This window comes from Pteronotus mesoamericanus, unplaced genomic scaffold (genome assembly GCF_021234165.1).
Source record: "Pteronotus mesoamericanus isolate MK-2021 breed Mesoamerican mustached bat unplaced genomic scaffold, CSHL_Meso_final scaffold_705, whole genome shotgun sequence".
Lineage (NCBI taxonomy): Eukaryota > Metazoa > Chordata > Mammalia > Chiroptera > Mormoopidae > Pteronotus > Pteronotus mesoamericanus.
In genome coordinates this window covers 15,828,456-15,844,988 of record NW_026555326.1, presented here as the reverse complement: position 1 = coordinate 15,844,988, position 16,533 = coordinate 15,828,456, and the positions used below count along the sequence as shown (strand labels likewise).

The following is a 16,533-nucleotide window of genomic DNA, read 5'->3' as shown; positions in this document are numbered from 1 at the left end:
AATGAAAATTTTTAAATGCTTAGAGCTGAACAATTAGATTACATATTGAGCCTGGGCTAGTGTGGCTCAGTTGGAGCATCACTCAGTAAACTGAAAGGGCACAGGTTCAATTCCCAGTCAGGCCACATGTCTAGGTTGCAGGTTTGGTCCCCCATGAGGGCGTGTAGGAGAAACAACCAATCAATGTTTCTCTCTCACATTGATGTTTCTCTCTCTCTCTCTCTCCCTCCCTTCTCCTCTCTCTAAAGTCAATAAGCATGTCCTCAGGTGAGGATTTTTTAATTACATGTTGATATATTGATATAACAATATTAAAATTTGTAAGGTATAGCTAAATCAGTACTTAGAGGAAAGTGTATAGCCTTAAAGTCATACATTAGAAAAAAACAGTAGTTTAAAAATAAGCAAGTTATCGCGAAATAAACCCAAAAATATTAAGGAATAAAAAAAAAAGTAAGAGCAGAATTTAATGAAATAGAAAACAAATCTAGACTTCTGGTCAAGATGCATCATAAGTAAACACGGCTTGCCTCCTCGCACAACCACAACAAAATTACAACTAAAATATAGAACAACCATCACTCAGATCTGTCAGCAATCAAGTTGAATGGAAGTTTCACAACTACAGAGTTAAAGAAGTGACATCCATCCAGACTGAGCCAGCAAGCTGATGCCATATCTAAGACTCCATCAACTTGGCTAACACTGTTTGACCCATTTTGGAGATCCCCAGAGACTCTGCCCCACCCAACTTATGGACCCACCTAAGCTGCTTTTCCATATGAATGCCTAGTTTTGGCTCATGCTTCACAACTTCCTAAATCCTATCAAACAAGCAACAGCTGGCCTCAGTGAGCCTCAGGCCCAGCACTTGTAGCAGCCAGCCTAGATTCACAGCTTGGCTTCTCCTGGGAATCTCTAAGCCCAGCACAAGTAGCAGCCATCTCAGATTGCTTTAAAACTCATGCAGGGTGGCCCCAGGCAGAACACAAGTGGGGACTGACAACTGACCTTGGCCTGCACCACCTGGGAAACCCCAGGGCCAGCACACTCAGTGGCAGCTACAGACCATGTCGGAGCACCACCACCCTGCCCCTTCACAGCTGATCCTCCATGAAGGGCAGATGTTGGTGGGTGGTAAATGGTCACATCCAATCCTTGAAGCTAATGGCCTGGGTAAATTCCTCCTATTGACCAGACATCAGCAAGCAAGGCTCGACTACAAGAGGAGGGTGTACTCAGCTCACACGAAGGGTACACCTTGAGTACCCAGCTTGTATGATAGGGGAGACTGTGCCGCTGGACCCTAGATGACACTACTACATTAAGCCACTCTACTAAGACACAGAGTCAAAGCAGCTCTACCTAACACATCAAAATAAACACAGGGAGACTGCCAGAATGAGGAGGCAAAGAAATGTGGCCCAAATGAAAGAACAGATCAAAACTCCAGAAAAAGAACTAAACGAAATGGAGATAAGTAACCTATCAGATGCAGAGTTCAAAACACTGGTTATAAGGATGCTCAAGGAACTTAGTGAGGACCTCAACAGCATAAAAAAGATCCAGTCAGAAATAAAGGATACAGTAATTAAAATAAATAACAATTTACAGGAAAACAACAGTAGAGTGGATGAAGCTGAAAATCAAATCAATGATTTGGAACATAAGAGAGCAAAGAATAACCAATCAGAAGAAGAAGAAGAAGACAGAATCCGAAAAAATGAGGATAATATAAGCTGCCTCTGGGACCATTTCAATAGGTCCAACATTTGCATCATAGGGGTGCCAGAAGGAGAAGAGAAAGAACAGGAAATTGGAAGTCTATTTGAAACTGAAAAAAATCTTCCCTAATTTGGTGAAGGAAATAGACATGCAAGTCCAGGAAGCACAGAGAGTCCCAAACAAGATGGATGCAAAGAGGCCCACTCCAAGATACATCATAATTAAAATGCCAAAGATTAAAGATAGAGAATCTTAAAAGGAGCAAGAGAAAAGAAGTTAGTTATGTATAGGGGAGTTCCCATAACACTGTCAGCTAATTTCTCAAAAGAAACTTTGTAGGCAAGAAAGGATTGGCAAGAAATATTCAAAGTCGCCCTCACTGGTGTGGCTCAGTGGATTGAGTGCTGGCCTGCAAAGCAAAGGGTCGCCAGTTCAATTCCCAGTCAAGGCACATGCCTGGGTTGTGAGCCAGGCCCCCAGTAGGGGTCGTGCCAGTAACAACCACGAATTGATGTTTCTTCTCTGTTCTCTTTCTCCCTCCTTCCTCCTCTGTCTAAAAATAAATAAATAAAATCTTTAAAAGAAAGAAAAAAGAAATGTTCAAAGTCATGAAAAGCAGGGACCTACGACCGAGATTGCTCTGCCCAGCAAAGATATCATTTAGAATTGAAGGGCAGATAAAGAGTTTCCTATAAAAAGCTTCCCAGATAAGAAAAAACTAAAGGAGTTCATCATCACCAAATCATTACTAGATGTTAAAGGGACTTATTTAAGAAAAAGAAAAAGATCAAAACTATGAACAACAAAATGGCAAAAAACACATATCTAAAAAACAAACTAAGCAAACAAGAACACAGAACAGAGTGTTTTGATGGTTGCAAGATAGGAGGGGTTTGTGGGGAAATGGGTGAAGAGTTAAGTGAATTAAGAAGTACAAATAGGTAATTACAGAATAGTCATGAGGATGTAAAGTACAGTATAGGCAATAGAGAAGACAATGAACTTATACACATAACTCATGGACATGAATAATGGTGGGGGGATTGCCTGAGGGTGTGGGGGTTGCTGGGTGGAAGGGGACAAAGAGGGAAAAAATCAGGAAAACTGTAATAGCATAATCAATAGAATATAATAAAAAAGAAAACACATCTATAACAAAAAGAATTAATAAAGCCAAATTTGGTTTCTTAGAAAAAGTGGACGAATAAAGACAATCCTCTGACAATATTACTCAAGAAGTATACAAACAAAAGAAAGGCATGCAATCAACATTAAGAACCAAAAAAGAGGGAAGCATAATTACAAATGCTTCAAAAATATAAGTAATAAGAGTACATAGCAAATAACTTTATATCAGTAAATTTTTAAATATAGATAAAATAGATAAATTCCTAGGGTGTGGGCAGGAATCCTCAGAAGAACTGATACAAGAAAGAATAGAAAGACTGAGAAACACTGAATAGCTCAATATTTGCATCAATAGTTTAACTCCTACAACTCAAGAAAACTTCTGCCAAATTTTACCAATGACATTTATGAAAAACACTCAGATGTTTCTGTCCCTCTCTCCCTCCCTTCTGCCTAACTCTAAAAAATAAATAAATAAAATCTTAAAAAATTAAAAATAAACTTCCAGTGATGCCACAAATATGACTTTTCCATTGCCCTGAATGAAATATCTGATCTTTAAAAAAAAGAAAGAAAGAATACAAGAGTTTATTTCAATACAAAACTCAATCACAAATCAAGGAACGAATTTCAGCTTTCTATAAAATATACTAAATTTTAGGAATGGGGAAAAAATCTCCCCAACTCATTTTATGAGGCCAGTATACCCTTTGTAGCCAAACTTGACAAAGACAATACAAGAAAAGAATATTACAAACCAACCTTACTTAAGAATACGGATGTAAAAATCTAAAATGCAGTACTAGCAAACACAATCCAAGAATGTATAAAAACTGACATGTCACATCACCCAGGTGAGTTTATCCCAAGAATATAAGTTTGGTTTAAGAACAGGAAATAAAGTTATATAATTTATTTCATTAACAGGTAAAAAAAGAACATTCAATAATTATCTTAATATATGCCAAAAAAGCATGTGAAAAAAGTTGATATTCAGTCATGATTTTAAATAAAAACTCAGGAAACTGAGAATAAAGAAAAGTTCTTTTAAAAAAAAAAAGCCTACAGCAAATACTTAATGACGAAACATTTGGATGGATTTATTTATTTAATAAAATTTTATTTTTCAAAATGTCCAGCTGGTGGGGCTTTTTCATGCATCTTCACCAGCAGCGGCTGCATCCTCACCTCCGGTGTTTCTGGTGTCAATTGTTTGAGCTCTACACTTTGAAATTAGGTTAATAAGTCCTTTACTAAGGAGCTCCTGAAGGGCTGCCCCGGCCAATGAACTGCAGGTCTTCAGTCTCTCAGAGACAAAAGCTGGGTTATAAGCTTATACTTGGGAACTTCCTTATAGAGTAGCCATATGATGCTTTGCCAAACAAGACCAGGTTACTGAGCTTGTCTCAAACTTTGCCTTTGGACCATTTTTTTTTTTTGGCTTTGCCTCCAGATTTTTTCACTGGGTTTTTGTCTTTCTTGGATGACTTTCCAGAATCTTCCCTCTTGTTGTCTTTGGGCAGCAGAGTAAAACTCAAGGAGCACCTGCTCCCATTGCTGCCTCCATAAAATGTCAGACCAATGATGAGATATTTAAAAGCATGCCTTTTAAGATTGGAAACTAGGCCCTGGCCAGGTAGCTCAGTCATTTAGTGTCCTCCCAATATGCCAAGGTTGCTGGTTGGATCCCCAGTCAGGAAAGATACAAGAGTCAACCTGTGAATGTACCAATAAGTGGAACAACAAACCAATGTTTATTTCTCTATCTCCTTACCTCTCTAAGTTCAATAAATAAATAAATAAATAAATAAATTTTAAAGATCAGAAACTAAACAGGAGTACCCACTGTCACTTCCATTTAACAAGGTACTACCAAGATGAGGGCCAGGTCAGCAGGTGGGGGCATGCGAGAGGCAACCCATCGATGTTTCTTGGGCATGTCGATGTTTCTGTCCCTCTCTCCCTCCCTTCTGCCTCACTCTAAAAAATAAATAAATAAAATCTTAAAAAATTAAAAATAAACTTCCAGTGATGCCACAAATATGACTTTTCCATTGCCCTGAATGAAATATCTGATCTTTAAAAAAAAGAAAGAAAGAATACAAGAGTTTATTTCAATACAAAACTCAATCACAAAAAGGAGAGAAATACTGTCACATACTATAATATGAATGAAACTCAAGCACAATATGCTAAGTCAAATAAGCCAGTCCCAAAAATACATACTGTATGGTTCCACTTATATGAAATATCTAAAGGAGTCAAATTCATAGAAACAGGAAGTAGAATGATGGTTGCCAGACACCAGGAGAAGGAGATGGGAGTTCTTGTTTAGTGGCTATAGATTTATAGATTTATAGATTCTGCAAGAGAAAAAGTTCTGGAGATCTGCTGCCCAACAATGTGAATATACTTATCACTACTAAATTTAATAAACTGTACACTTAAAAATGGTTAAGATGGTACATTTTGTTATGTGTCTTACCATACTTAAGAATTTTAAGTATTTTAAAACTTAATTTCATTTCTATACCAGTATCAAAGAGAAAAAATATTTTTAAATATTTTATATTTGCAATGTCAATAAATTGTACAATGAAGTACTTACATAGTGAAAATGATAACATGTTGTTCATGGAAGATAAAGAGGGTATAAATAAGTGGACAGATAAACCATGTTCATGGATTGGAAGATTCAATATTTTCGAGAAGATGATCTGTAGAATCAATGCAATGTCAATCAAAATCCCAACAAGTTGTTTTGCAGAATATAACAAGCTTACTCTAAAGTTTATATTTAGAGGGTCAAAAATAGCTAAGATAGTCCTGAAAATGAAGAGCATGATGGAAGATTTGTCTTACTTTTTTTCAAAAATTATTATAAAAATATAAAAATTTTAAAAAGATGGCATTGTATCAAATAGAAATAGACCAGTCAACCAATGGAACAGAAAAGAGAGCTCAGAAACAGACCCACATATACACTTATTATATAACCAGCATTGTAGAGTAGGGGAGAGGGAATGAAATTTTTAATATATTTTTCTGGAACAATTGTTTATCTGTGAGAGAATAAAATAGATTTGACTCCATTGCACTATAAACAAATATATGGTGTCATTCTAATTATATAAAGTTCATGATAATGAAAAGCCACCTATTGTTTAGAGGTGAAAATGTATGTTGTAAAAATCATTAAAGAAAGAAGGAATTACACCACAAAATAGCAAGGTGGGTTGCCCTACGGTGGCAAATACCTAAATCTCTGCCTGTCACAATGTAACAGGTGCCCCAAGACAAAGAAAAATGGCACAAATGAAAGAACAGATGAGAACTCCAGATAAAGAACAAAGTGACAAGGAGATAGCCAACCTATCAGATGTAGATTTCAAAACACTGGTAATCAGGATGCTCACAGAATTATTAAGTGCTGCTGCAAAATGAAGGAAGACATGAAGGCTACACAAAGTGAAATAAAGAAAAATATACAGGGAATCAACAGTGAAGGGAAGGAAACTGGGACTCAAATCAACAATTTGGAATAAAAGGAAGAAATAAACATTCAACCAGAACAGAATTAAGAAACAAGAATTCAAAAAATGAGGAGAGGCTTAGGAACCTCTGGGACAACTTTAAACGTTCCAACATCTGAATCATAGCAGTGTCAGAAGGAGAAGAGGAAGAGTCAGAAATTGAAAACTTATTTGAAAAAATAATGGAGAACTTCCCCAATCTGGCAAAGGAAATAGACATGCAAATCCAGAAAGCTCAGAGAGTCCCCAAGAAGTTGGACCCAAGGAGGAACACACCAAGGCACGCGATAATTAAATTACCCAAAACTAAAGATAAGGAGAGACTCTTAGAAGCAACAAGAGGAAAGGAGACAGTTACCTACAAAGGAGTTCCCATAAGACCATCAGCTGATTTCTCAAAAGAAACCTTGCAGGCAAGAAGGGGCTGGAAAGAAGTATTCAAAGTCATGCAAAGCAAAGTCCTACACCCAAGATTACTCTATCCAGCAAAGCTATCATTAGAGTGGAAGGGCAGATAAGGTAAAGTTAAAGGAATTCATCATCAACAAGCCCTTATTATATGAAATGTTAAAGGGACTTATCTAAGAAAAAGGAGATCAAAACTATGAACAGTAAAATGACAACCAAGTCACAACTATCAACATTTGAACCTAAAAAAACAGAAACGAAACAAACTAAGCAGACAACTAGGACAGGAAAAGAATCACAGAAATGGAGATCACATGGAGGGTTATCAGTGAGGAGGGAGTAGGGGAGAATGGGGGAAAAGATACAGGGAATAAGAAGCATAATTGGTAGGTACCAAATAGACAGGGGGAGGTTAAGAATAATATAGGAAATGGAGAAGCCAAAGAACTTATATGTATGACTCATGGACATGAATTAAGGAGGGGAATGCTGGAGGGAATAAAAAGAGAGAAAAAAAGGATGGGACAATTATAACAGTATAATCAACAAAATATACTTTAAAAAATAAATAAGTAAATAAAAATTTTTAAAAAGAAAGAAGAAATGAGAAACACAATGACATAACTGGTTCCACTGAGAAGGAAGGAGATGGGACAGGGAACACAATCCGGGGGCTTAAAAGATAATGGTAATGTTCATTTCTTAAACTGGGTGGCTTTCGTGTCATTATTCTTATTTCTTAGATGTGTTCTATAAATCATTTTGTATTCTCTCAATATGTAATTAAAACATATAAGAGAAAAAGATGAAGAAGAAATGACCAAAGTTTGCCATGGTGGGAAAAGCACCAGTGAATTGACCAGGGGATGGGGCGCGCCCAGTTCTGGTCCCCGCTCCTTCCTAACTTATAGTTTGCTCTGGATAGAGGCACCTACTTTCCTCTAACTTCATCTTTTCACTTTTGATTGGGGCTGATAATACATACCACACATAAATTTTCTGAGGATCACAAAAGGCAATGGTGATGACGGTGCCTTGTAAAACTAAAAGGGCCATGCAAATATAAAATGGCATTATTCTTGATAATTTCAGATTTGCTTGTCAGAGAACAAAAAGCCACAACTTGTGACTCAGTCCTAAACACTTCCTACTGGGACCCGCCCTAGTTTACAGGAACAGAGCTGTGGTGCAGCTGTTTCCGTTTCCCAGGTGACTAGGTTATAGATAGGATTAATGTCAATCAAGCACAGCAAGGGACCAAGGAGGGGAACTGGGGAAGGCAAAGCCATTCCCACTGTCCCACCTGCTAGCGTCTCGGACTACCTGGCCCGGCCTCAGGGTGTGATGCCCCCAGCTCACATTTGAACCTCTCCCTCTCCTCTAAGCCTGCATCCTGCTCCACAGAGTGAGCTCAAAGGGTTCATTTCTGACTTCTCAACAGCTGGAGGCAAGTGCAATAAAAACCCTCAGTCTGTGCTCCTCTCCACACCCAATCCTGCCCTTTGACAGCACTCACCAAATTCCATTGTAAATGTTGCTTCCTCCCACTCACCACCCCCAAAAAAATCCTTAAAAATCATACTCTCAAAGCCAACAAAAGATCTGTTATTTGCTTGGGGTTGTTTTATTGTTTAAACCTATGTTCCTGTTTCCCTCCACTACTGTGGATGCACCTGGGTGTTCAGCAGGTGGAGTGTGTGCATTTGTTGATTCTCTTCAACCTCTTGGCTGGCTCACCCAACAGATCCCTAGAAATGAAGGGTTGATGGCCTTCCCTGAGCCCTGCCCGAGGCGGGAGGGGTCTTTGCCCACAGAAACAATCCCTCCTTCCTCTTTTATGAAGATCTTCTCAGCTCAGAAAGCTCAAAGCAGGGGAGAGGGCAGGACTCAGGTTTTGTCTCTGCAAACGGCCTTCCCTTTGTTGACTTGTTAATGGTAGGTGTGTCTCAGGTGTAGCGGAGTCGCTTTATTTGGGGGTTGATTGCTGGAAGCCAAAAGGTCCCCCTGCTACACTCCCTGGGCATCCAAGTTCTGTCTTTCTCTTCACAGAAAGGTGTACTTGAAGGACAGGGCTGGGGCACCACCACCATGGGCCCCTCCCCAGGGGTTCAGGGAACCACCCCAACTCTCCCCACAGCATCCTGCTTTCTGTCCACACGAGGGCGCTCACTCCATACCCGAAGTTACTGGTCACTGCCGACTGGGCAGACCAGGAGCTGGGGTGTGGGTCCCTTCCTGTTAGCCAGCTATGCAAGTTTCTACTCCCTGCGAGGCAGAGGAAACAACTAGAGGAGGGACTCCAAAGGTGATGCTTCCAGCCTGCTCAGGACATCCCCACCCCATGGAGGAAGGAGACCTACTTCCATAAATTGGGGCCCCCAGGGAATTGGGAGGTGAGTAAAAGGGGAAGGAGGACATGGTCTTACCCTGAAGTCCCCGGAACCTAAGGAGGAACTTGCCTGGTTCAGACTAGGCCTGGAGGGCATGGAACTGTGACAAATGCTGCACTGCCCTGAGACAGTTTCCCTTTGCTCCCACCTTCTGCCTGAAAATACTAATGCAAACAATGCTGATGAGGCCTAAGAGTCAGTCTTTGTTCCAGGAAATAACCAGGGTGATTCCTTCTGCTGGAGCTGCAGGGATGGACAGGGCCCCATACTGACAGAAAGGCTTGAAGCTGCAGTTTGCCCAGCCCCAGGGACCCCCACCTGACCCCACCCCAGGACTCATGTGTTCCCGCAGATGTCAGGTCCTCAGATGGCCACCCCAACACAAAGGATGTTGTCCCTGAGTGCAGGGACAGACTCCTAAAGCACGCCTCCCACCTCAGACCAGGGCGTGGGCAGCTGCAGTGAACTCAGCCATCCTCAGTAGTCTCAGAAAGAACACTCCCAGGCCAAGCTTTTGCTAAGCCACATGTGCCCTCTCGGCCCCCGCTTCAATCACTGTGGGGAGAAAGTGAGCTGGCCCAGCCCAGGGCCCTCCTGGCTCTTCTTCTTTCACCACACCCAGAGCAAAGCACAGTGTTCTACGCTAGGACCGTCTCTGCCCCACTCTGGACCCATCACGGCCTGGCTCAAGCACCATTTCCCTTTCCAAGACCATCCAGAACCCTCCCTACCGGGAACCACTTGTGCATTTCCTTAAGATGGCTTTGTCCAGAGGGGGCACCTTTTCTAACTCACATAATGAGCTACGAGCAGCCTTCAGAGTTGGATCCACCGTCCTATGGACCTTCCTTCCCACCAGCTCCCCTGACCTGGTGAGTCACTGAGTCACTCCCGGAGGTTACTGAACAAACCCCCACACCGGCTGGTACAGCACCAAGCAGAGGAGGAGAGAGAACTCATTGGGAAGCCAGGACACATGAGTAGATTTGACAAAAATACCTATATATTTATTGCACGGTTACCCACCACTGGAATTGACTTGAGCCAACTAGAGGGTGCCCCCACCTTCCCAATTTATTTTTAGCCTCATGGTAGAACATGGCCAAGCCCCCCAGAAAAATGACATGTTCTGAAGTTCACCATCTGGTCCTGGCTGGGCCTGGGCTGGCCATGGGCACTCCAGTTTCAGACTCTTCTGCAGCTTCTAAAGTGTTGCAGTGAGAAATTCAGACTCAGTGCTGATGAGAACGTGGGTTCTCTCCCTTTCTCTCTCCCAGGCAGCCCTCACTCTTATATGTTGCTCAAGGGGGTGCTCACTTGTCACCAAGGATCCCAGTCCACCTTGGATTCACTTGGCTTTACCTCTGCTTTGCTCCTGCCCCTCACTCAGAGGGAGTGAATACCAGGCTTGAGAGTATCCCCCATGCCCTCAGGGGAGTGGACCAATGAGCTCAGTGAGGCCTGAACTAGGACCCCAGCCCCTGTGTCAGATGCATTGAGCACGTCCCCGTCTCTAATCGTGCTCCTAAAGGGCGAGAGAGGTCGAAGAGCTAAGGAGGATGGGTGGTTCAAGTATTCTCAGGAGCATATAGGGCTGCAGCTGAAAACTGTCCTCCAGGGGTTCCAAAAGAAGTAGGGAGGTAAGGCGGGCGGGGGGCGGGGCGGGGGTGCGTGCGGAGGCTGCACGCCCAGCCCTGCACGCACAGCCTCCCAGGGCCACACACTGCGGGATGACACACCCAGGACGCGCCCTCTCGCACGCCAGAAAAGCCTTCTGCGGGAGCCGCGCCACCGGAAGCCTTAGCCCGGGTCCAGCCCACGCTCCTGACTCCTGCATAGACCTGCCCAGTGTGGAGGCCGCACGGTGCGCCTCCGCGGCTGCGGCTGCACCAGCCCCGGGGCGGCCGAGGGACCGCTGACCTGGCCAGAACTCACCTTCTAGCTGCAGCCAAGCCAAAGGGAGCCGTGGAGGGGATGCACTGAGTAGTCGACCTGTCTGCCTGCCGGCCCGCCACGGTTTGCGCAACACCCACCCGGCCCATTCAACTTTCCATGCCCGCTGCTCTGGGGCCGTTGCGGAGGGTGTGGGAGGGGGCTAGCGGGAAGATGAGGAACCCATCTCAGTTTGCCTGCCGCAGCCACAAGTGACACATGGGGACAGGAGGTGCAGAGCTAGAGCAATGTGTGTAGGGGGGGAAAGGAGGAAAAGGGTGAAGGAGAGGGTGTGGCCGGTGGTCTACAGGATATGATTCAAATTTTAAAGGACTTCAACAACATCTGTCAGCCAACAAAAATAAATTCCTACCACTGCCCAACTTCCTCTCCCCCCACCCCCACCCCCCGCCCCCACCCTCCCAAACCTGGATTTCTACCTGGAGCTTCAGGGTTCATGAGCCCAGCCAGTAAGCGTCTCTAGTTATTTACCCTCCGCTGGAGAGTGATGGTTGGGGTGGAGCTTGCTGCTGCCGAGGGGGAAATGGGGGAGAGGGAAGAGGGCTGCCAAGCTTGCCCATCTTTTTCTTTTCTTTTCTTTTTTAATGTATTGATTTTAGGGAGAGAGAGAATTAATTTGTTCCACTTATGTATGCATTGATTGGTTGATTCCTGTATGTGCCCTGACTGGATATTGAACCCACAACCTTGGTGTATCAGGTCTATGCTTTAAACAACTGAGCGACCCGGTCAGGGCCCAAGTTTGCCCTTCTTATTAGTGTTGTCAGGGTGGACTCCTATGAGCTGGTGACAAGTCAGACTGGCTTGCCCACTACTACCCTCAGGTACCACACCCCAGACAATCCCAGCGTCCTCACCCTCAAAGCACCTTCCCCCGTAGCTTTCTCTGCATCTTAGCAGCATCCATGGAAAGCAAGCAAAAGCCTGGCCCCACTTTCTAGAAGGACAGGACTAAGCCCGGATAAGCTCAGTGACATCCAGGGTAAAGAAGACCAGGAAGAGGAGTGGGAGGCCAGGACCCTAACACCCAGAGGCTCTCAACCCACTCAAGGTGAAGCTCTGCCTTGCCCCACCGCACCCCCAGCCAAGGTGGACAAAATATCTTCAAAACCAGCCTCCAGACTCCCAGAATGGAAAAATCTTTATTTCCCCTGGCAGAAGGGAAAGCTGAAGTAGGGTCCATCTGGGAGGGAGAGGAGCACACAGGGCCACAGAGCATCTGTGACAGGAGCTGCAGAGGCCGGGGCAGGGGCTGAACCCAGTCATTTGCGGTCCTCTAGGAAGAAGTCATTGTAGGCCATGCACAGCGTGGTCAGGAACACCGAGTACTCCTTAAAGTCGATCTCCTGGTCGCTGTTTTTGTCCAGGCTCTTCATCAGGTCGTCGATACTGCTCTCCTGCATTTTCTTGGAGGGCCAAGGTACAGTGACCAGTCAGCCAGCCCTCTCAACCCGGCCCCATCCTGCGTGGCGCCTCCCATCCCCGGGGAAGACAGCCTCACGGGGATCCCCAGCTGAGTCAGCAACTCTCTGAGCATCTGGACCCCCAATCTCTCCCCAGCCCACACCCAGCACGGGGCCTGGCACCAAGCCGGGGTGTGGACCTGACACCTGAACTTAAATAAATTACAGCAGGAAGGCCAGGCCGCCCTCCCTTTCCCTCACCACTTTCCACCATCCAGATAACATGTGATAGCAACAGCTTGGTAACAATGTGGCACTGAGCCTGATCCAAGTCTCTGACTAAATATGTCCCATTAGCAAATAGGTGAGGATTGACCCAGACTACGCGCCTCTCCATGACAGCAGCCTGTCGGAGCTGAGGAGCCGCGGTATCCCTCCTTGCTAGGAGAACCTGCAGGGCAGCTGTATGGAAATGAATGCCCACTGCCCATCTGCAATCCCTGTCTGGTCCCCTGCCCTCCCAGCCCAGCTCCACCAAGAGAATGGAGACAGGGCCCTGGAGTGGTACAGGAAGAAAACACAGACACCCTGCCCTCCCCCCTCCACTGCCCACAGCTCCAGCTTTTCCACAGGAGACAGGACGTCAGGACATACAGAGATGGAAACAGCCTCTCTGTGATGCAATCCTTGTCCCCAGTCTGGGCTCCTGTTATAGCCAGGCCCTCCCCAGGGCCTCTGTCCTCCCGTAATTAACCCCGACAGGACCCGTGGCCCCTCCCTCTGTCCTCATTAACTCCAAGATGCAGGAAATGTGGCAGGAAGGCCAGAGAGTAGGTCTGGAGACACCCACACCTGCTCAGTCCCCTGCCCAGAGGGGCACACTGGGGGGGCTTCTCTCTGGCGAGGCGCACCAGGGTTCAGTATATGACTGAATTTTAAAGGAAGAGTGATACACAGGCCTTGCCTGGAGTTCCAGCTCAACCTCTCACCAGCTGGGTGTCTCTAGACAAGTCATATCATGTATCTGAGCCTCAATTTTTTTAACTGTAAAAATATCATAACTACTTCATAAGCCTTCCCCCTCTATCAGTTGCCTCTCTCCCACCATCTGCATCTGGTAAGAATCAGTTCCGTCTCCTTCCAAACCTGTGTTCACAAACTAGCAGAGCAGTACTTTTGGTTCCTGGGACAGCACCAGTTGAGAGCTCTGCATGTGGGGGCCCTGCCCTTGAGCTGTGCACAGCTCGGCCTAGACCCCCTGGGTCCCCTTATCCCCTATAGTGCCTAACACAGGCTCTGCCACCACTGTGCGGGCCTGGCCTCAAATCAAAGCTTCCTTGATTTCGTTCTCTGAAGCCTCACACGGACTTCCTCCTTCCCAGTGAAATCTGACTTATCCCCCAGCTCAGGGATCTAGTGTTCTGTTGGCCCAAGGTGCTCACTTTCTTCCTTTGGTCTCTGTCCCTTTTGGCCATCCTGCTCCTGGCTGAGATTAAAGTACCCCGAGGGCAGACGTGTGTCTCCTCACTGGAAGCAGGGCTGGGTCTCTCACCTCCACTGGGACCCTCTGACAGTGATATCAATGCTTTGGTACTTCCTTTTTTTCTCCCTCCCCTCCCATGGGGCCAACAGGGAATACACGAACTTTGGCAGAGAGGTGAGGGGGACAGCCACTGACCTCACCAAGACACAGCTCCTGCTTGATCAGCTCCTTTAGTTCCTTCCTACTCAGGGTCAGTTTGCTGCCCTCTCTCCCCGAATATTTGTGGAAAGTGGTGACCATCGTGGCCAGGGCCTTCTCAAGAGGGGTCTCCATGATGGTGTGCAAATCTGGGGGGGAAGGGGGGACAGGTCACATTTCCAGGGGAGCCAGACCTTCTGCTGCCTCCTTTCACTAGCCCGCCTCCCAGACCCATCCCTCAAGGATCAGAGACTAGAATCCATGATGAAACCAAAACCCACAGGTGGACCCTAACAGGTGGACCCTAATGTGTCAAGGATGGTTCTAGTGAGAGCCAAGCTCACCTGGAACAGCCAGAGTGACGAGACTGACCAGCTCCCGAAGGACACAGTACACTTCCCTGTTCGGGAGATGTTAAAAAGGGGGATCGGATCGAGGGGCGGAAAAATGACAAGGGGAACTCTCCAAAAGAAGAACTGGTGATAGATGATCGAGCAGGTAAGAGGTCAGGATTTTCTCCCTACCTGATCCAGCCTAGACATTCATTTCCAGAGGCACCCTAGTCACCCTCCTTAGCCTCCTGTCCTATATGGGAGTGGAGAACAGGACAAGGAGTGAGTTCAGAGGCTGGAGGCAGCTAGAGCTGGACCTGGGAGACAAGGTCTCAGCCGGAAACGGAACAGACATAATTGGACTTGTCCAGCTGGTCTCTAGTCTCTGGCCCAGAGAACTGCGCACACAGACTGTCCACGAGGCAGCAAAGGAGGTTGGGCTTACTGAAATCTCCAGATCATTCTGAGAGCTGGATCAAGAGGGTGCATTGGATGGGGCCCTCTGGTCCATCAGCACAGCTGCACCCACCCAAGGAAAGAGGCAGCTGGAGCTCCTGTGACTCACACTTGAAAACCACTTCCCCCTTTGAGAGGAAGGAGGCAACACCCAAGGAACTTGGAGGCTGCAGGTAAATCTGTGCAGAGTCCAGAGCAAGCAGCAGAAGCTGCTTTGGGCTCTCATCGTCAGCCCAAAGACTACCCCATGATTCTTGAACTGGACCTGCCATTTACCTCCCACCTCCCAAAAGCCTCAGCTTCTCCCCATCTCCAGGAGACTCAGCCAGGACCAAAGCGAAGGCAACCCTAGAGCCCCGTCTCAGGAAACGCTGAAAGCCACTGTTCAAATGCCCTGCCCTCCCTTCCCTAAATAGGTGCCCACTCATTGGGTTGGGTCTTCCTTGGTGGAGGTCACCATGGCTTGTCACCCTCTGGCCTCATTGCCCAGCTTGCCCTACCATATAGATGAGCAGGGAGATCAGAAAGAAGGACTCACCAAGGAAAGACCAAGCCAGAGAACCCACACAGCAGAAACAGGCTCCCTGCCACTGCTCTCCTGCCTTTATTCCCTCTCTCCAGTCCCCAGGAAATCAGCAGAGGGACAGGGCCAATGAGAAGGGGCCAGGGACACGAAGAGACCCAGGTCAGAGTCTCCTGGGACAGGGCTGGGGAGAAATCCCCTCTGCGACTCTCACCTTTCTATTTCCAAAGGAAGGAGCAGGGCACACTGAGCCCCCCGCCCGCGGCATACACATCACCAGCCCTGGAAGCTTTGTTTCCCCAACAGAAAACCAGAATCCACACTCTGATGGGTCAATAGGGCAGAAGAGAAGCCAGGCTACCCTAAAAAGAAGACCCAAGAGCTGTGGACAAAACACAGGTACCTCCCATGCCCTATGCTGCCATCCACGTGGGCCCTCCCAGTGCCCCCAAGAGCAGAGCAGACGCACCCGGAGATGGGAGTTAGTGGGGGAGGATGTTTCTTACCAAGGGGATGGTCCAGGTCATTGGTTAGTATGGAGCCTGAGGTTTTGAAAGGGCTTTCAAATGAATGATTTCCTCTACACCTCATTTAATTTTGTGGTAAACATTGGGTGGTCTCGGGCCACTGCTCTCTTGATTTTTGAGTCAATACATAGCGCTGCTGTGTGTGTATATTTTTTGTATGTATTTGCTAATTTTTATTAATTCTAGTTTTTCATTAAATAAGTCTTTCTTTTCTGTAATTCAGGCTTTTCCCAGTTTTTTTGTACCTTTTTTAAATTAGTATCTTTTTGATATGCCTAACTGTTTATGGTAAAGTTTATACATGTGTATTCCATAATATTTTTTTCTCCCCATCAATTAGTTGATTAGAAATACTTTAAATTCAGCTATTTTTGTGAAGAGTTCCAGTAAGGAAAGGCGACATCAGAAGAATTATCAGAAGCTGTTTAAAGCAGCTATAAGATGGTCGGTGTGTCTTTTATTTTTTTTTTCTCC

At 45.7% G+C, this 16,533-nt stretch overlaps 1 protein-coding gene and 1 pseudogene across 1 annotated transcript; both read right to left on the bottom strand.

The window, feature by feature from the left end:
* Nucleotides 1–4,006: 4,006 nt before the first annotated feature.
* On the bottom strand, nucleotides 4,007–4,502 carry LOC129062115 (40S ribosomal protein S25-like; annotated as a pseudogene).
* A 7,897-nt stretch (nucleotides 4,503–12,399) lies between these two features.
* S100A5 (S100 calcium binding protein A5) lies at nucleotides 12,400–14,356 on the bottom strand. Its single transcript, XM_054563057.1, has 2 exons — nucleotides 14,219–14,356; nucleotides 12,400–12,543 (listed from the first exon to the last, which is right to left on the bottom strand). The coding sequence occupies exons 1-2, from the start codon at nucleotides 14,354–14,356 to the stop codon at nucleotides 12,400–12,402; spliced, it is 282 nt and encodes a 93-aa protein (XP_054419032.1).
* Between the last annotated feature and the right edge of the window lie 2,177 nt (nucleotides 14,357–16,533).